Genomic DNA, 21,002 nt, shown 5'->3' with positions numbered 1-21,002 from the left:
GGTCCATTCCATGCAGCAGATTGCAGGTGGCCTGCGAACTCTCAGCATGCTGCGTGATTAGGTCCTTGGCAAGCTGGAGATAGTCCACATGCCTCCTGTTGTGTAGCTGGGCCACACGTTTTGTATTGGTCATTGGCCTGCATGGGGCGGGATCTGGCTGGTCCTCAGGTTCTTCCTGTAAAGGTTGTGGCTGGCCTGGATCCTCTTTCACTGGTGATTACAGTGGGAGGGAACATGGAACCTAGTTGCTCTTCCCAGAGCCACTCCATCCCCTGAGGGAATATCTTGCAGTGCTCACACATCAAGTCTCCCATTCAAATGCAACCAGGGCAGACCCTGCTTAGCTAAGGGGACAAGTCATGCTTGCTACCACAAGACCACAATCCGTTTTGGATTTCACTACCCAAAAGAGTTTGGTATCATCTGCAAATGTGGCCACCTCGCTGCTTACCCCTACTTCTAGATCATTTATTAATCAATTAAAAAGCACTGGTCCCAGTACAGATCCCTGGGGGACCCCACTTCTTACTTCCCTCCATTGTGAAAGCTCTCCATTTATACCTACCCTCTGTTTCCTGTCTTTCAACCAGTTGGAAATCCACACACGTACTTGTCCCCTTATCCCATGACTGCTAAGTGTCCTCAGGAGTCTTTGATGAGGAACTTTGTCAAAATCTTTTTGGAAGTCCAGGTATACTATGTCCAGAGGCGTATCTAGGGAAAATAGGGCCTAGGGCAAGCACTGAAATTGTGCCCCCTGGCCAAACATCTGACACCCATCTTTCAGATAACTTTACTATAACATCAGCTCAAAAATACAAATCAAGCTCGTTAATCTTTTAATATTTCAAAAACTATTTAGCAGTGGGCATAGCCAGACCAAAAAATGCTGGAAAACTAATAATTTCAGTATGCTGGGGCTCATGAAATACCCAAATACTATGTGGAGGTGTACTTGGAAAACTAAACAGAAGTGCCTGTCTAATTCTCTACTATGCATTGTAGCATCACTATTACATAAGTTTTAAAAATAAATGGAGAATTTGACTTTCCCAGATACTCTGAAAATAATTAAAGGATATGCAGAGTAAACTGTCACTGCTTGGAATATATTCTAGAATTTCAGAAAGACAGTTAAAATGAGAGAAAGAGAGCAAGAAACTACCAGTGAGCCTTAATACTAAGGATTTCACACTGATTCAAAGACAAACTCACCATTAATAGCCATATTATTAAGACATCACATTTAACTCACTTAACACAAGAAGCAAAATAAGAGCAAATGAATACAATCCTAGCTCATAAGCTTCAGCTCAGTATTCACAAGCCCTCTGTACATAGTGCCAAACTGAATATGTGTACAGTGACTTATATTAAATTTAAAAAAATTACCTGTAGCCCCTTCGGGGGCTTCCTAAATGCCATGGTGGGGGGCTGCAAAGGACCCCCATCCCCCCACCAGCCTCTTAATTCACTGCTGCAGCCTGACCCATGCTGATTTTTGAGACTGTTTGGGCCTACAATGATCAGCATGGTGGCCATTTTGGAGGCCACCATGCATGCTCAAATGGCCTCTGCAAAGCCTAACAAGGCCTAGGGCCTAGGGCCTCACAGGAACCATTGGAGCATATTCGGTGGCCATTTTTAAAAATATTTTTTTTTAATGGCTGCCAAAAATAAAATGGCAACCGCACATGCTCAAATGGCCTCTGCAAGGCCTGGCATGGCCCATGGTCTCACACAGGCCATTTGAGCATGTGCAGTGGCTATTTTATTTTTGGCAGCCATTTTTTTTTTAATGTTCATTAAAAAAAAATTGCACCCCCCTTCAAGTGGCGCCCGGGGCACGTGCCCTGCCTGCCCCACCCTAGATATGCCCCTGACTATGTCAGCTGGATCACCTTGATCCACACACTTGTTGATACTCTCAAAGAACTCCAAAAGGCTTGTGAGGCAAGATTTACCTTTGCAGAAGCCATGCTGGTTCTCTCCCAGCAGGGCCTGTTCTTCTAGGTGCTTTACAATTTTATCCTTGAGGATGCTTTCCATCAATTTGCCTGGAGCAGACGTTAAGCTAACCAGCCTATAATTTCCCAGATCACCCCTGGATCCCTTTTTAAAAATAAATATTACATTTGCTACTTTCCAGTCCTCCAGTACAGAGCCCAAATGCAGGGATAAGTTATATATTTTAGCAAGGAAGTTGGCAATTTCACATTTGAGTTCTTTGAGGATGCTTGGATGGATGCCATCCGGCCCTGGCGATTTGTTAGTTTTTAGTTTTTCCAGACAGTTTAGAACATCATCTCTTGTCACTTCTATCTGACTCAGTTCTTTAGTCTCCATCCCGAAAAAGCCTGTTTTAGGAACAGGTATATGTTCAGTATCCTCTGCCGTGAAGACGGATGCAAAGAACTCATTTAGCTTGTCTGAAACCTCCATATCCTCCTTAATAATTCCTTTCACTCCCTCATTTTCGAATGGTCCAACTGCCTCCCTGGCAGGTTTCCTGCTTCTGATGTATTTAAAGAAGTTTTTATTATTCCCCTTGATACTTTTCGCTAAATGTACCTTTGGTGAGGTAAAACGCAGGTTGCTTTTGGCTCAAAACCACAGAATTCCAACCTCTGCCTCGTTTAACTCCAGTTTCACAATATGTCCAAATGCAGTCATTGTCATTGGCTCCAAGGTCATTGTGCACATCCTGAATACCTGGCACTTCTCAAGATTACTGTAGGCTCAAGTCTCCTGCTTTTGAAGCAGAGAGGCCATTTGGAGAGACTGTGGAAGCTAAAAAGGATAATGTGTTTATTTTTAAGAACCATACAAGTAGTTTCATGTGATTATTAGCCTCTTACACCTATACTATTTTGGGAGAGCTTCAAAGCCAGTTTTGTTATATTATCCTGAACAACTTCCTACCCTTCCTCCAAATAGCTTGGGACAAGCATATTAGACTTGGAGATAGTGAGCCTTTTCTCACGATCCATGAGAAGGGCTCACAGGTGGACTGAGGGGAACGTGGGTTAAAACTACCTTTCCCGCAGACGATTGGCCCCTGGGTGAGTGGATTGCCTGCCCACATGACCAGAAGCTCCTCCAGCAGCTCCAAGGGTTGGGGTGCTGGGACATGCCACCAAACATCGCCCTGCCCTCAGAGCTCCAATAATGCACTGCATAAGTGTGCAGTGTATTATGTGAATCCCCCCTCCCCTCCCTAAGTGTGCCAGCTGTGGCTGCAAGCAGCTGCAGCTGACACACGGGCCAAAAAAATTGAAATGAATGGAGTGGTCGCTCCCTTAACCTCCTTTTAATGGGAGGCTAAATAGGCCGGTTTGCCGCTGTGTAGCCACCGGGATCAGCCCGATCCCAGTGGTTCCCACATGCATGCAAGACTGGGCTGGGCTCCCTTAGTCTGGTTTTGCACGCCCATGTGACTAGCCTTAGTGACTACACCAAGGTCACAATGAGTTTCATGTCAAAGCAGGGTCATTAGGCTTGTTCTCTTTGTTGAGTCCCAAATGCTAACCACTATAGTACACTGTGTTTGTAGAATGCTATGAGGCTAATCTCACATGTGGTGGAAACCAGGCTATGGGATTCCAGCCTGGTTTCCACCGCACATGTGAACTGCCGGGAGCTGTATGACTCCCAGTGGCAAGCCCACTTAATCCCCACCCCCCACCCCCTTTAAGCATTCTGCTAACCCGTTTCTCCAATTGTGTGTCGACACAGTGCAGGAACTGTGCCTCAGGAACTCATGAAGAGATCCCCGACCAGCAGGCTACAACAAGCCTCCTGGCAACAGGGAGCTCTCCAGAATGCCCCGCACACTTGCACGGGGCATTCTGGGACTACTGGGGGCTGGGAAGTCTCTGATCCCCACCACCCCAACTGGCTCCACGATGGAGCTGGTAATCATGTGGGCCTCCATTCTCCTTTTCTGGGATAGCGGGTCAAACCCGCTCTCCCCTCAGAACCCTCTTAGGCTCTCCACACTGCTCATGTGGAGAACCTTTTTTAGTGGCTGACATCCAGACTAACTTACTAAATGGTACTATTCAGGGCATAGTCTTATGGATTATTTGTTTAGCTTATTTGAGTTTAATAAACTAAACCTATGGATTATTCCATTTCAAGAGGAATATCCAGGAGTAATCTAGACTAGAGGCCAGTCATAGTTTTTGGAAGAGAGACGCTACAGGCCTGCTCTTCTAAGAACCAAAGAGTGAAACTCCATCTGGGGTTGGCATATCTAAAATACTTTGTGATCTTATACTAAGCAACACGATCTTATACTTGTGATCTTATACTTAGCAACACGAAATGTTTGGTGTGCAGTTCTAAGTTTTAAAACACTGGCTCCACAATATCATCCTAACTAATGAAGCACCAGTGCTCTGTGAGAAGTGCTAGTGAAGAGGATGAGTGCCAGACTAATGCACTACCGGCACTCATGTGCAGGAGGTATTTCGACAACATCTCCTTCCCCCTCAAAAATCCTTTGTGTTACCTGAAAATATATCCCTGAGGGATGCACAACCCTCAGCAACCTATTTTTGGATGACACATAGGGCTTCGAGGGAAGGTCATCAAAACTTGCCCCCACATGTGAGAGCCAGTTAGTTGATCACCTCTGCAACATTGGCACATATCACAGAGCACCAACACTTCATTATTTAGGAAGTGACACTTTGAGGCTCCACACACTATTAATGTGTAGAGCCTCATGGGGTTCAGCGAGTACACAAGCAGTCACTTGTTGCAGCCGCCCAGAGAAGTGGCGGCCTCGGTCTGGCGCTCTTGCTCCTGGCCGGGGAACTCTGGAGGAAGGGGAGCACTGCTGTGTGGTGCCCTGGCCCCCAGAGCCCAAGGAAGGCACTGCGTGAGTGTGCGGTGCCTTCCTGGGTCCCCCCTCCCCTCCACCCCGAGTGTGTCAGCCGGGCTGTAAGCAGCCGCGGCTGACACATGATTGCAAAAATAAGGTTAACAGAGTGCTCACTCCATTAACCTTGTTGAAGGGGAGGGGTTGTTCAGCGGGCTAGCTGCCATGCAACCACCGGGCTCGCCTGAAAGCCTGGTGGTTCTGACAATCACTGGAAACTGGACTGGGCTCCCTTAGCCCAGTTTCCCATGATCATGGCAATAGCCTCTTTATTAGTTAGGATGCTGGCCATATATCACAAGTAGTGTTAGGACTGCCAACTTGGCCTTTTGTTGTTGTTTTGGAACTATTCTCTAGAAAAGCAAAGTCCCCCCTCCTTAGGTGAATAGATATGATAGCATTTCGAATTGAACCTACTAGAAATCATTGGACTTCCCTCCTGTTCTTCCAATATAGAATTTTTGACTTGAAGAGTTGGCAATCCTTAGTAGTACATAGGAGTACTTGTATATAAAAAAATGAAGCAGGGATTTTTTTTATATTGTGTACAAGTGGGGACAGTATTGAACCTTCTGAAAGGCATAATGTACTTTCTTGGAGACTGATTCAGGTTTTCTGACCCCTGTTAAATATTTTTCTTTATTTATTTTTTTCAGGTTATCTGGAATGAATATACCTCCTCCAATTATCAGCAACAAAAACTGGCTCAGACTTCATTTTGTTACAGACAGCAACCACCGATATCGTGGATTTAGTGCTCCCTATCAAGGTATATTTAATGAAACAATTTTTCCCTTTCAGACAGAGAAAGGGGTTTTACAAACATAACTGTACCTCCCAGTAAAAAAAAAAAAAAAAAGGAGGGGGGGACGCATATCTGTTACAGATGGATAGTACCAAGATACATAAACAATAATTCTCCTGCTCTGAACAACAGAGTTCTAAAATTACAGTACAGACCAAAGCAGATTCTTGCTGTAAATACTGAACATATTAAGAGGAATTTGGATGAGATAAATGTATGCGAAAGTACTTCTAAGTATCACTGAAGTGCATCATTGTCTATTGGAAATTTGAGGGCAGTGTGTGTTTGCAAAAACAGTGCATAAGAGCTGCATTGCCAAATGGAATTTTTTATCAAGTACAATCTTTTCTTCATATGCAGTATTTCCTTCTTGTGTATTTAATTAACCTGGTTAGGATTTTTATCTGTAGTTCTTATGAACAAGAAATTTTTTGGGGGGGGGGGGGACTAAAACCTGAGAATCTGAAGCATTAACCTGGGGACCACACATTTCTGGAACAAGGTCATTAGAAACACAAGTAGTAATGAAAACATATGTATTATAATATCTGGCAATACTGTGGTTTTTCAAACCCTGTTTTCTTTGCAAAAACATTATTTATAAAATGATGTGTCAAATAATCTTAAGGGAACCATTAACCATTCCTGACACAAGAGGTTTTTTTGTTTACCTCTGCAAGCAGTGTTCCCATAATTTCTAGCTTTACTTGACACATCTCTCAGATCTTTAGGACTAGATGCAGCAGCAATGCATGGAAATCACTTACATGAAAAGCTTCTTTGCCAATTTCCCATTAGCATGTTGAATTTAAACCACCTATACATAACTCCACTTACCTCCATTCTCTAAAAAGGATTCAAAGAGGGACCTATATTGTATGTATAAAATGTTATTATTTCATAACAATATAAGTTTAGAAAAGTAATTGCAGGTCCCTGGTTAGTATATTCATCTTGGGATGAAAACTTCTAAGACTGCTTTGCTTTCTGCCAGTGCCAAACTTATATAGTGGCTGCCTTTAGTTTGTGGCCTTAGAGTGAAAATAAATCTCTGTGTATTCTACCAAAGAAAACCACAGGGCTCTGTGGGCGCCAGGAGTCGAAATCGGCTTGATGGCACACTTTACCTTACCTAACCACGCAAATAACTTATTTGTGGGGGAAAGTGCATTGAAAATCATGGGATTTACTCTTGACTACATAGGTGGAGTCTTTATGCAACACAGATTGTACCAGATCAGCCTGATTACTGGAATTCCAATACTGAATTTAAAGGTGACCTCCACCCAGTATACATATACACACACATTCCAGCTAGGCAAAATGCAATTTATGTGTAGCAAACTTCACACAAAATGTGCACACACAAGTTTATTTTGGACACCATATATCATACTGGGCAATCAACAGAGTACACACGATGTTACATACATACATACATACATACATACATACATACAAAAAAATGACTGACCAATTTTCTGATAACTCTTAGGATGATAATTTAGATAAATGGAGTGCTGAGGGTATTCACTTCCTTTCCAGAGCAAAGCTGTTTGTATGGAAGTATTGCTTCCTTACAAAGTTGTAGTATCCATGATAGACATAACAAGAAGTGAGTGAATTACTGTATCAGACTGATAGAGCATCATATCATTTAAGAGCACTATTTGTCTTTAGGGGAAATGCGAGCTATAGTGCCCTTAAGGGCCATAATGTATCAAATTACAGGATAATTGATTGATTTTATACTCTGTTGGTAAAAACAATTCCTCACCTTGAAAGTATATTATGGTCATAAAATGGTGCAGAGTTAGATTAGCTTAAGCCAATTGATTTCAACTGACTCAGTTCTGAACTACAGCCTATACAGAGAGCTAAGAGAATTAAAACAATTAATTAGTAGATTAAGCCAGGGACTCCAAATCTTTTTTTAAAGTGTACCCCTTATGTTGGAAACCTTCAACTCAAGAACACCATAGATATGTGTTTGTGTGTGTGCGCGCGCATACACACATTTAAATGTTATGGTTATGAGGCAGACTACTCCAGTCACTGGCTTACATCCAGACTAAGTTATACATGAGTACATCCATTGAAAATAATGGGACAAGTTTACTTGTCCCATTAATTTCAGTAGGACTACTCAGTGCAGTGACACAGTATACTTGTTAATTTTCTGAAGCCTATCTGTCAGGGGAGGGGTGCACTGAGCTGCAGCATATAGCTAGCCAATCAGGAGCAGAGGAGGAGGGTCTTCACCCTCTTGTCTTCCCTTCTGCTGCACACATCACTGAGGTTGGATTAACTTCAAGCCAGTGATCCTCAGATGGGGAACGAATAGCACAGCTACAATGTGCGGCAGCAGGAGGGCTCTGAGTACTCCTGAGAGGCCTTCAAGAACCCCTAGGGGTACTAATATCCCCTGCTGGAAACCCCTGGATTAAGCTATATCAGCGATGCTGAGAAAAGTGTGCATCTGTTCATTTCGGGTGAGATGGAAGCTAATTTGGTTGTACTGTACCATTGACTGAGAAGAGGCCTAGGAGTCCACTTGGTTCCATACGTGTATTGCTAGAACATATGGCATCTTTTGACCTGGGTTCCATCAAGGACCTAACCGGAGAGTGTATTTTGAAGTTTGACTATATTTTAAACAATATAAAGTTGGCACCTAAGCACGTGGGTCTAGATTCCATATTTATTTATTTATATATTAAATTTCTATATATGGGCTCTATACTAGTGCTCATAATTGCAATTTTAAGAGTTCTAATTTTTGATACAAGAAGTGGAGTTTCAAGGGTTGTAATAAGTCCCTCAAAAAACCACTTAGTGGCTTTTTTTGCATATTTCCACACCTGTTCATAACTCCAATGTGCTACAACTTCAGTACCATGTATAGGCTTTTTTCTTCATGACTTCATGATCCAAGCCAATAGAGGATCACATACTGAACATGACATCACTTTGTCATGCAGCCAATCAAAGTTTGCTTTGTGACAATGTAATTGATAGCGTACAAAGCCTTCACTCTGAAGAGGAGGGAGGGCAGGTATCCCCAGTGCCCAAGCAATTGAGCGATACATCTTTTATTGCTGCACTGTGCTTGTGACAAGACTTCTAATCCAGCTTTAGTTGTCTGTAGTTATGAATGACTAATTGGTTCAGAATGTGGATGCGGAAACACACCCAGATATGCACCTGAAAGTGCATCATATTGAAAGTATTGCAGTATAGACAACATCTGTATTCGAATATGCATCTGAATGCCATACCACTGTACTGCATTGGGCATCCACACTAAGATGTGTACCTGAATGTGTGTTCCCATTCATTTTTTGTCTCAACTAATCAACCAAGCAGGACTGGATTAGAGGAGAGAACATGGGATCAGTTGCTTTGGCAACAATGGTGTGTGTTCCTCTTCTCTGTGACATCTGCTCGAGTTGCACAAAACAATGCAAAAAAAAAAAAAAAAAAAGGCAAAAGGAGGCATATTTCTCCTGGGTGAAAATGTTCATGAATGGTCCTCCAGTTTCAGCTCCGCATGTCTTTAAATGACTCAAAGGGAGTTTATTCCTTACGCAGGTTCAGGCAGGAGAAGATCTGAAATTGTATACACGGGTTCTAAGAACCTATGCACAGCTGCTGTTGGGGCTACTGAGCTCAACGCAACAGGCACCTGGCAATGCCACCCCCCCGGTGCTCCTTTTCTCCCCACTATACACGGCATCTCTTTTCTACCTGCCACACCTACAGTGGCGGCAGCCTCTCTGAGAGAGCAGGCCGCCACCACTGCTGCTGTCACTCACAGCAGGGAGAGAAGGAACACCCCACACACAGGGTGTAAAGAGAAGGAGCACAGCTGGGGGTGCTGCAGGGGGCATTGCAGTGTTGGGGGGGGGGATGCACCGGCTGCCTATGCCCTGCCTATGCTACTGGGTCCAGGTTTTTAATTATTTCTTGCTCACAAATTTAATCTTTGTTATGTAAATTGCAGTTTCATTTTCATACAGTTAGGCTTAATCCATCAAATGCCTGTTTAGGCAGGGAGCAGTTCTTTGTTTCAAACTGCCAAGCATGGCTCCATGGAGCTTTCTGCTTTGTTGAATGGTCATGCTTCCATTCAACAGGACACAGTGACTGATTGCACTGTTATAATAACAGCATGGACCCTCTCATTTGCTTAATCCTTTCAATAAATGTGTGGCCTGTTTCAATACACCATTTTATGTCCTGCTCATCTTCTACATCTTCCTCCAATTCACCATTTCCTTTCTCTCTCTAAATTTATAATATTGTGGGTTCACCCCTTTGCCACTTAAAGTACTATAATCTAAATTACCTTCCATTTCTATCTTTCTCTTACCTCTATTCCATCTCATCAGATATTAGGAATATTAAAATATCACATTATGTTGCTATCTTCAAACCCTTTTAACTTGAGAGACAGATTTGAACAGTCAATTTGCAAGCTGGTTTTTACATGAAGAGTTTGTGGGTTGTGCCCTTCCTGTCCCAGTGGCAAATACTGTTTGCACATAATGAAAACTATTCATGAGAACTGATATGTAGGTCTATTTATGGCAACTGATAAGTAGGTTTCAGACAGGGATGTTTTGCAAACATATCAAAAAGGAAACTTGTGTGACCTTCCTGTACTTTCTCTATGCATATTCATTAAGATAATGGCCATATATTTTTCATGGCATTGCTTGGTTTTCATTTCTCTTGAACTGAATCCCATCCATCCCTTTTCAATATTCTTTCATTTCCAGGTTACCATATCAAATAATTTCCAGCACCATTTTATTTTGGTCTTTTGTCTACCACTTATTTTCATTATTGCCTAATTTTCATTACTTCCTGCTAATATGGCAAAATCCTACTATCAGTTCAAACATACTTTATCATTTGGGAACAATTATGACTACCATGGATATTATGATGGCTTCCACTGTTACTACAGTATGTTGTTATTTATTAACCATCCTAGAGTAATAGCATTTTTGTCAGTCCAGAAGTATGTCCATTAGCAGAACTGTTAATGAATATTTCCTTTGTTAGTATGATTTTTAAAATGCATTTGCACAGAATTTCATCATGACAAATTATCACAGATACTATCCCATAATGGATAAAAATTGTGTGAATGGGCCTTTATTGTTATTTTTTGGGGAAGCCAACCTGGTTTGACGACTTCTTCCTATATTTTTGTTAGCATAATTATGAGCATAGAGAAGCATGAGGGCTAGACTGTAGCACCTCATTTTCTTTGATAAGTTATGGATTCATTTTATTTGAAATTAATATTTGGTGTGTATATGAGATCATTACTTAAATAATTAAGGCTGTGGCAACTTAAAAACTAACAATTTTATAGTGACTTAAGCTTCCATGGGCTTTGTTAGATGCATGAAATGGCCTCAGTACACACAGTGCATGCATACACAGTGCATACACACCCGCTTGGAGCGTTATATAACTCAGGGGGAGAGGGAGAAGGAGCAAGAGAGTTTGCTAATAATTGAGCCAAAAGGCCTTGAAATGCAAAGAGGAAATCCAAGGCCCATCTTACCATTGAGCAGGAAGTGGACTGCTTCAAGTAATGGATTGTGGGTCAGTTCTCAGGGATGACACAGCAGCCCTCCCAGAACATACCCCCATGGAAAACCTGCAGAGAAAGGAAGGAATGGAAGCACACTGTTTTTCCTCCTCCTTTCCTAATAGGAAAAGGGGGAAAGATTTCAATGAAAGATGAAACTGGGAGTGTGATTTTAATATAAAAATCGGAAAGGAGTGAGAAGGGAGGGGGTGCCATTTGGTTCTCCACTTTAGGCAGCACACTGTCATGGGCCAGCCAGACTGGGAAAACCATAGCACTGCTCCAATTCTATGCAGGGCTCAAATGTATTCAAGATAAGAGTAGAGTGAGCCATTTGCAAAAATTACTGGTAATGATATTATTTTTCTTGCAATGCTATTTTAACACCCAAACAAAGAGAATTTCTTCCCAGACCATGGAAAGATAATCTTTCCCTCCTAAAGATGAAAGTTTGGGCCATATAGAAGTTTGATTGGTAAATAAATAAATACTAATAGTAATACTAATACTAATACTTTATGTTATGTAGTGTAGATTCTTTCCCCCACTACAAATAATTGTCTCTCTTCAAGTGTTAAATTAGCATGGCAAGAAAAATAGTCTTATCACCAGTAACTGCTGTTGTGAATGGATCACTCTGTTCTTCTCTTGTATATACATATTTGGTGCCTACATAAAAAAATTGACAGTCTTTGATCACTCCTTGCATTCCATGGCCTTTTGAACCATTGTTTTCAATCCTTTTTATGGGTAGTTATGTATATGTCTAATATATAATAGTAAAATATATAATGAAGCCTATCCATGGCCTATCCATATGTGCCTGTCAATGGTTGAGAATAAATCTTCATGCATCTGACAAAGTGTTCTAGTACATAAAAGCTAATGCCAAAATAAGTTGTTACATCAGCAAAAAAAACCATGAAATGAGTTCCTTGGACCCAATGGGGATTTAGATGTGTGTGCCCCCGCCCCACTCCCCCACTCAAATGACAGCTTTCCACACTGCAAACCAACTGAAGGGAGTTTGAGATATGGTAAGGGGGTAGCTGTTTGAAGGGGAAAAAATGTAGAACAAGAATGCACTGGGCTGTAAGCCCATTGTATGAGCCAAAGCTGCTCTTGGAATCTTCTCTTAGTTGTTAAGGTACCAAAGGACCCTTTGCTTTTGCTGCAGTGGATTCACATGGCCAACCCTGTGGAATTTGTTGCTATAGAGTTAAGTAGTATGAGTGGTCCATATATTTGCTATTATTTCTTTCTGAAGTGCATATATGACAGTCTTACAACAGAAGTAAGCACATTTGAATAATGTTTGTGCAAAAATAGAGCTATTTTAAATATGCATATTAATATGTTTGTTCCTTTTTTGACTCTATGAAGCCATTTTTGTTACACCTAGAAGGAGACCCTGTTTTTGTGTAAGCAACTCAGTCTGGCAACTGAGCTGATAATAACTGTGCTATTTCAGCTTTAATTAACTTCATTAAATTCAGTATTCTGTTGAAGATTCTCCTTCCAGGAGCAACCTGGAGTTTTTGTTTTCCTACCTACAACAATTGTCCAAGTTCCTGAATATTTAATTTGAATTTTACCTTTCTTTGAGTTCATATATACATGGGAAATGAGAGTGCAAATAAAAACAAATGCAAATAAATACCAGTTCATTTCTCAGAAGCTCTTCCTTCTGGACTCAAAAGCTCTTCCTTTTGAAGCCACTATGACTTACTGAGGTCTTTCTCACAACCTCATGGTTGTGCTGCAGGGAAGGCAGGAATCTCGGCTAAACTCTGGGTTAAAAATTCAGGCTTGGTGTGAGGGCATCACCAGGATCAGGCTCGGTTAAGCTGCAGGTGTGGACAGCCTCATTGTCTTTGTTGCAGGAGATAACATATAGTTCTTATTTTCTCTTTCCTGGTTGTGTTTTCCTACTCTGACCAGAACTGAAGTTCCCTCCGTACTGTCCTGCTGCCCTTTTGGATCTGTATGAATCATTTTAGTACCTCTCTTGTTTCTTTGCTCTCTGATTTCCCCTCTTGTTCCTCCTTAGAATGATTCCAGCCAATCAGGGAGCACATAGTGAGGACATCCACACAATCAAAAACTGTGTTCTACCTGGGCTTGGGAACTGTGTGTGCTCCCAATTTTTGGTTGTGTGGAAGCAAGGTAAGAAGGAAACTTGGGTAGAAGTGATTGTGTGGAAACAAAGTAGGAGGAAAACCTGGGTAGCTTTTCTTCCTGCCTTGCATCCACACAATCATATCTGTGCAGGTCTTCCTCTTAACTTGCTTCCACACAACCAAAATTGGAAGCACACACAGCTCCCAAACCTGGATATAGAGGTGCACTCTGGTAATTTTGGGGCCTGAACCTAAAGGCCTTTGGAGACCACCCCCCAATGCAAGTTAAGCAGCATCCCCCTACACACACAGAGACATGCACAAACAGACCATGACAAACACAGTGAGGCGGGTCTCACGATCCGTAGATGTGATGGAGCCAGCGGGGACTGGGGAGTTTGGGGGCCACATGGCCCCCGGAAGCTCCAGTATGCCCTGTGCGAGCGCACAAGGCATACTGGAAAGACCACCAGACCTGGGAGGGAGCTTTCCACCTCCCCTCTGGGGGTCTACTTGGGAGTAGCTGCGGCACAGAGCCACGCCGCAGCTACTCACAATTTTGAAAAATGGGTTTGCGGAGCGCTCCACAAACCTGGTTTAAGGGGAGGGGTACTTAGGTGGGTTAAGCGCCTGGGAGCCTCCGGGCTTGCCTGCGAGCCCGGTGGCTCACACGGTCAGCTGAAATCGGGCTAGGCTCCTGTAGCCCGATTTCGGCTGATCGTCAGAATAGCCTCAGTATTTTTAATACATGGGTTCTTGAGGGCACAAACCTCAAATGAACTCACAATAATGAAAGAATATAAAACAGGTATATTCGTGCAAATATGCATTAGCAGAAACATTCCAACATGCAACTTAACATATTCCCATCCCACATATTTCTTTCCCCACTCCCCCTACTGTCTCTAAAGCACCTGGCACAGGTCATATTCACACGCGGCTGCCTGGTGCAGTGTGGACCAATGGCAACCACACCATCCAGGACAGACTAAGGAGGATTTGAGGGCCCCCAGGATGTGTGGAGGCTCTGGACTTTGGCCTCAAAGACCAGGGGTGAGAGCACCACTGACTGGAAAGAACACAGTTTTGGATTGTATGAATGACCTCAGTGAATGTGATAGCATCATAGTTTGATATACGAATATCACTGGTGTAATTGCAAGCAAACAGGTTTAATGTAGAGTGAGGGCAATACTTCCAGAACTGGTAACCTAGGTGACCCTAGATAATCAGCAATATGGGAGCAAATGTAGCTGATCCAGGACAATGCTTCCTGAATAGTTTAACACTTCAGCCTTCTTCTTCTTCTTCTTCTTCTTCTTTTTTTTGGCAGTCAATAGCTTTTGTGAAAATTGAGCTACAGTTCAGCTGAGCCATACAAACTACTTCTAACTTCAATGATACTCCAGGAAATGTTTCCATTTCTCCAAACTAGTAATCTTACACTACTAGGTGAGATAATGAGTCTCTGCACATGATTAGTGTGAAGAGCCGAAAGGGGGTTGACGGGGAGAGCGGGTTTGACCTGGTCTCCCTGCAGATGATCACTAGCCTGTTGCTGGGCAAGTGGATTGCCTGCCCAGATGAGTGGCAGCTTTGCTCTGGTGTCCCTGCTCCTGGCCATAGTTTGCTCGGGCGCTCCGGGGGTTGGGCGAAGGGAAGCACCGCCATGTGGTGCCCTGTGTCCTGTAGCCTCAGTTGTGGGTCCTGGAGCCTCATGCAGCCGCGGCAGACACACAGCCCAAAAAATGGGGTTAACAGAGTGCTTGCTCTGTTAACCTCGTTTAGGAGGGAAGGCATTTAGTCAGGCTTGCCACTGGGAGCCGCATGGCTCCTGTTACTGCACATGAGCAGCAAAAACCAGGCTGGGCTAGCGAGTGGGAGACCTCAGTTCTTCTTTTCCTGGTCAGGTAAGGGTTAAAAAGGAACTCCTTATCCAGCTCTAGAGTCTAGAAGTGGCTGTATGTTTGTCTTCCTCTCCGCCTACCAGGAGCTGCTTGTGGTCTCATCCAGGGAAACATGGAAACAGGAGATGCACCCTGATTTAAGTACTCTGGTTCCTCACCAATATTAGCAGTGGATGATTAACAGTCAGGATACAGCCCATTTTCTGCTGACTGTAAGAATCACCTCATACGCTTCTGCAAAAACAGCTAGAACAAGCTCACTTTAGCAAACAGTGAGGCTGTTCCCACAAGCAGCAAAAATCGGGCTAGGAGAGCGTAGCCTGATTTTTTGTTGCTCATGAAAACCACTGGGCTCGCAGGCAAGCCTGGTAGCTTACAAGCGGCTAGCCCGCTTAAGTAGCCCGCCCCTTAGCCCAGGTTAGCAGAGCGAGCACTCCGCTAACCTGTGTTAATGGATCATGAGTTGCCGTGGCATGGCTCCGCACTGCAGCAACTCACGGGGAGACCCCCAACTGGGAGTCTGAAAAGCAGCCTCTTGGCACAAGGATCTCTCCAGCATGCCCTGCGTACTCACGCAGGGCATGCTGGAGCTTCTCGGGGGCCACATGGCCCCTGATCCTCCTAGGCCCTGCCGCCTCCGTAATGGAGCCGGCAGTCATGTGGGCAGCCGATCCGGCACCCAGGGCTGCTGCCCTACTCGTGTGCGGAGACAGTAGGCTAAGCCCACTCTCCTCGCTAACCCCCTAGAGGCTCTTCTCACGTATCATGAGAAGAGCCTCAGTGAGTCTGTTCTCATGCACAGCCTAACCCAGGCTAGAGAAGCCCAGCTTGGGTTCGACTGTGCATGAGAACCACTGAGATGGAGCCTGATCCTAGCAGGGCAGTGCTGCATAGCCCAGCTTTTTAATCCAGCTTTTAGCCGGGGTTAAAGGTGTGAGTGCTCCCTTAACCCTCGCTCCAGATTGAGTGTTCACTCGGGCTTCATTCAGCCTGAGTAGACACAGAGACAGATACCTAGAGTGCCCATCTCCTGGGAAAATCCTACGATCCACCGTGCAAGTCACATGGTGCATTGTGGGATATCTGGGGGCTGGGGTGCATGATCCTGGCCTCCGGAGCTCTGTGCTATGTGGCACAGTGTGGATCATCTGGGAGTGCAGTCCATGCTCCCAGCAACATTTGGTCACTCATCTGGGGAGAAGGTGAGCTGGCCCCACCTTCCCCCCTGCCCACACCATTGCAAATAGCCCCATTGTGTGAATGACCTCAAACATTCTGGAGGTGGCCTACCTACACATGCCTTACTGTGAACATACAAGATGCCTTACATCCAAGGTGCCCTGTTAATAGGAAGCAGCAGAGAACATGGAACATCCCAACTTCAAGCATAAATAGTCCTGATTGCCTGCATTATGTACTCCCTTGAGAATGCAAAAAGAAAAATATAGCTGAATCCCATGTGGTTTCAATTCTTAGGTGAATGAGTTGAATCCGAGATAATATGCATAAAACTACAGCATAGGGGGTTGTTTTTTTAAATACACATTGAAGCTATTCAGACGAGCAGAAAACAGGGTTACATTCTGAAAGCAGATAGAACCTTATTTTTACCTCATAGCAAACAGACGGGCACATGCTGCAAACCCAGCAAGGAGTGTGAGTGACAGACGATTAACTTTTTAAGGTTCTCTCCAGCCTTTGCTAGCATTGTTCGTCCTCCAGCCCCGCCCATGGCAACAGCAGAGTGGACAGAGCAAGCACATGACCCAAGGAGACCACTCAGAGGGCTCCAAGCTGCAGTCCCGCTTTGTAGCTCTCTGATTGGTAGCCTCAGTTAACCCTTTCCTGGCACTTGCAGCACTGTCAAAGGAACTGAACTCCGTCCTGATGCCCAAAAGGAGAGAGAAGACTAGAGCAGCTGCAGCTGCCAACCAGCCCCAAAGGAAGAATCACACACACACCAGATGCCGATGAGAGCAATTGCAAGATGCCCCCATACGTAGCCCAGACACAAGGCACACTCTGTACACCGCAGCATGGTTTGGGAAGGCAGAAGGGGGAACCTTCCCCTCGCCCACTCACCCTCCCTTGCCACTCTTGCAGTGCCAGCAGGGTGGGAGAGTGAGTGGCAAAGTGTCGCCCACACCTGCACACCCTCATTGGCACTGCTACCCTCTGCATCTTGATGATGGTGTAGAGGGAGGGCGGGTGGGTGCAGTGTCACACTGAGGCAAGTTGGGCACCTGGACTGCCCCCGCCATGAGGCCCTCCGCCGCTGCTGTGAGCCTCCTGCTGCCACCGCGAGCCTCCCCCCCACTGCCATTGCCTCCATGAGGCCGAACCAGTGACCCTTGCACGGACAGTCATTCCAACGGTCGCTCCCACTCCACCAGCAGATGGAAGGAGGAACCGGTGGAGCCCAGAGCGGTGTACTACATACTCAAGTTCGTCTTCACAACAACCCTGTGAAGTAGGCTAGGCTGAGAGAGAAGTGACTGCCCCAGAGTCACCCAGCAAGTCTCATGGCTGAATAGGGATTTGAACTCGGGTCTCCCCGGTCCTAGTCCAGCACTTTAACCACTACACCATGCTGCAGGCAAGGGCAGCTGCAGGCAAGGGCAGGGACACTCCTGCTCTTGTCCAGTGACTTGCAGGGGACAGGAAGGAGCACAAAAATCCCCATTCAGCCATGAGACTTGCTGGGTGACTCTGGGCCAGTTACTTCACTCTCAGCCTGACCTACTTCACAGGGTTGTTCTGAGGAGGAACTTGAGTATGTAGTACACTGCTCTGGACTCCTTGGAGGAAGTGTGGGATATTCTATATTATTAATTCTTCTAGACAGGCCACGCGCCCTGCGGGGCAGCTGGAAAGCAGTTTGACTGTTGGATCGGGACGATGTGAAGCAGCAGAGAGCTCAGAGGCTGTCAGGCGAGCGGGCGACAGACCCTGGCAGTGGCAGAGGGAAGCAAGGACTGCGAGACAGAGATAGAAAGATAGAGAACAGAGAGCATGAGCACGAGACTTGGGGGGGGGAGACTTGCAGGGGGCAAGCGGGGGTGGCAAGAGACTTGCAGGGGGTGAGCGGGGGTGGTGAGAATGAGCGAGAGCATTGCGGGAGTGGCGAGAGACTTGCAGGGGGTGAGCAGGGGTGGCAAGAGTGAGTGAGAGCATTGCGGGAGTGGCGAGAGTGAGCAAGAGCATTGTGGGAGGGTGCAATGCCACAGGCTCAGTGCAAGACCACACAGATGCTCTCTCCAGGGTCAGCTAGTAAAATGTAAAATGAATGAATAGTATGACATGTGTCTGTGCAACTATTCTCCTTAGGGGATAGGGCTGCTATAGGAAGAAAGATTTGAGCTCCCTGCCAGGCATCTCCAGGTTGGGCTGAGCGGGAATCCCACCTGAGAGCCTCGGGAAGCCACTGCCAGTCTGTGTCAACAGTACTAAGACAGTACTAAGCTGGATGGACTAATGGTCTGACTCAGTGGAAGGCAGCTTCCTATGTTCATAGTTTCTCTTGGGCTCATTTGCAAGGTGCCTGCCACTTTAAGGAAGCTCAGTGCTGTTTGCTGGACAGGCTTTCCCCAAGGAAACTTCTGCTGTGCTTTGCAGCCCACTCTGTTATCCAGGCTCAATGGTATCCCGGGGGAGGGAGCCTCAAGCAGCGTTCCACAGCGTTCCGTGGCTCCACACAGGCACTGGGAGGGGGTAGGCAACCTCCCCTGCTTGCTGAACCTGGTGTTAGAGGAGGGGCTGGGAACTGGGTGACCCTCTTTTGACAGAGCCCTGTCTGAGAGCTTGCTGAGGTTCCACACGGTAGTGCTAACCCCACCTTCAGACCTCAAGTCCTGTTTTTGCTGGTCCTGAGAATAGCTTCATTGCCTCTATTTCTCAGATGCATGATTAAAATCTCACATTTTGCACATAAGGGTACAAGCTTAATCAGTGGCACATATATATGTGATTTCTAATGCTAGACAGACATAAGATCCTCGATAAATTCCAAATCACTGGAAAAATATCAGCTTCCTATTTGTATATTATTGTTAAGGTCACCATCTGCCTCTTCTACTTGGATTTGAAAGAGGGGAAAGGAAGGGCCAGATGTTGTAATAGGGTGGCCCGCTAGCTCTGCCCTTTTGTTGACCATCTTTTGTTTTCAGCCAAGTACTCACCTGTCCTCCAACTATCATATGATAAAGCCATTTGCCAATGGGGCTGAGTAGGATTTTTTTAATCTCCACCTTCCTAGGGTTCCCCACCCCCTGCTGTGCTCTGCTTTCTGGACATTCTGATCTGTGGGTGCTTTAACTAGAGTAGTTCCTGATCACAATGATATGTGAGTGCAGCCATAGGTATCATCATTGGTAACCAACTGGAAGTACTGCTACAGTGTGTGTAGGGGGGATCTTCATGCAGCAGCCTTTCATGGCTTTGCTGCCCTTTGTTTTTTAATATAGGAATGGAACCACACCGACCCACCCCCCTTTGGGAAATGTTTGTTGCACCCACTCAGAGATAGGAGCTTTGGGAGGGGTGGCAATGCAAGCAATCTTCTCATAGCGCAGCCAGCTATGGGGCTTGAATCAGACTTGGCAGCAGGCAGACCTGCTGCTGCTTCTATCAGGTTTAATTTGGTAGCCCAAGAAAGGGGGAGGCAGTCATTTTAAGATGGTTTATGATTCAGCCATATAGATGTACTTGCACTCTAGGCCAACCAATGTTGCCGATATTTTATTTTATTTTATTTTAATTATCTGTCTATCTGTCTTGTCTGTCTGTCTATTGTTAGATGTATATATTGCCTTTCATAAAATTATATACATTTAAAGGTTGATCTGAAAAGCTGTGGTCTGAGTTTTAAACCACACTTCATTGACTTGCCCCTCATTCAGGCATCCAGGTGCCACCGCCTTCTCCTTTTCCTAACAGAAAAACAGAACTATTTGCAATTTTTAGAGTAGGAAAGTATAGCAGCATGCCCAGAGCCTGGCTATCAACTCTCTGCTTGTTTATCTGTCTCCTAAATAAAACCAGTAGAAGAACCGTCCTTCATGTGACATAATCTGCTGCATTTTTGGCTTGCCTGAGCAGAGAGGAGCTATTGTGCGCTTAGAAGGTTAGACAAGTTTACTGTTGTCTTCCTTCCCATGCAGCATCCCTTTTCTTTTGCAAACATAATTGCAGACATAATGGTATATTTGCTAGCAAAAACAAGCTCTACTTGCTAGAGAGTTCAGTTTCAGCTGTAGAAGCAATTTATTCTTTGGAGATTATGCTGTCTCTTCTTGGAGGATGCTGGGTTTTCCCCCTCTTCAACTTCTTATAGATTGCCCAGCAGGAACAAGATCTGTTCCAGCTTAAAATGCCAGATTATTTATCAGTTTCATTACAACCCACTGAATTTAATCCTCTCCCCTAAATTCTCCCAATTATATGTGCATATACTAAAAACAAATGAACCAATCAGCCAACAACGCTAGGTAGTAGTTAGAGATGAAAATTTGCGAGTTATCCTTAAGCAGATCATATATTTATCTTTTCAATTGCTTGCTGCAGTCCAATGAAACTACCTAGATGTACTACACATTACTGTGTGTATTCTTTAACATTTTTAGAAGCTCTTTCATTTTAAACTTAGAAAGCCTCTTCAGTGATGACTACAGTGGGAATG

General features: G+C 44.7%; 1 protein-coding gene across 7 annotated transcripts in view; it reads left to right on the top strand.

The window, feature by feature from the left end:
- Nucleotides 1-21,002, top strand: part of CSMD3 (CUB and Sushi multiple domains 3) — a 1,041,917-nt gene that overhangs the window by 417,807 nt on the left and 603,108 nt on the right. For all 7 annotated transcript variants that reach the window (XR_008306202.1, XM_053246219.1, XM_053246218.1 and 4 more), the window contains exon 6: nucleotides 5,542-5,654. Coding sequence is in view for 6 of the 7 variants with exons in the window: in XM_053246219.1 (XP_053102194.1) it covers nucleotides 5,542-5,654 (113 nt within the window). In the remaining variant the exon portion in view is untranslated. The remainder of the gene's footprint in view (nucleotides 1-5,541; nucleotides 5,655-21,002) is intronic.

Source organism: Hemicordylus capensis, chromosome 4 (assembly GCF_027244095.1).
Source record: "Hemicordylus capensis ecotype Gifberg chromosome 4, rHemCap1.1.pri, whole genome shotgun sequence".
NCBI classification, from domain to species: domain Eukaryota; kingdom Metazoa; phylum Chordata; class Lepidosauria; order Squamata; family Cordylidae; genus Hemicordylus; species Hemicordylus capensis.
The sequence above is the reverse complement of the archived record's forward strand: the minus strand, read 5'-3'. Positions and strand labels throughout refer to the sequence as shown.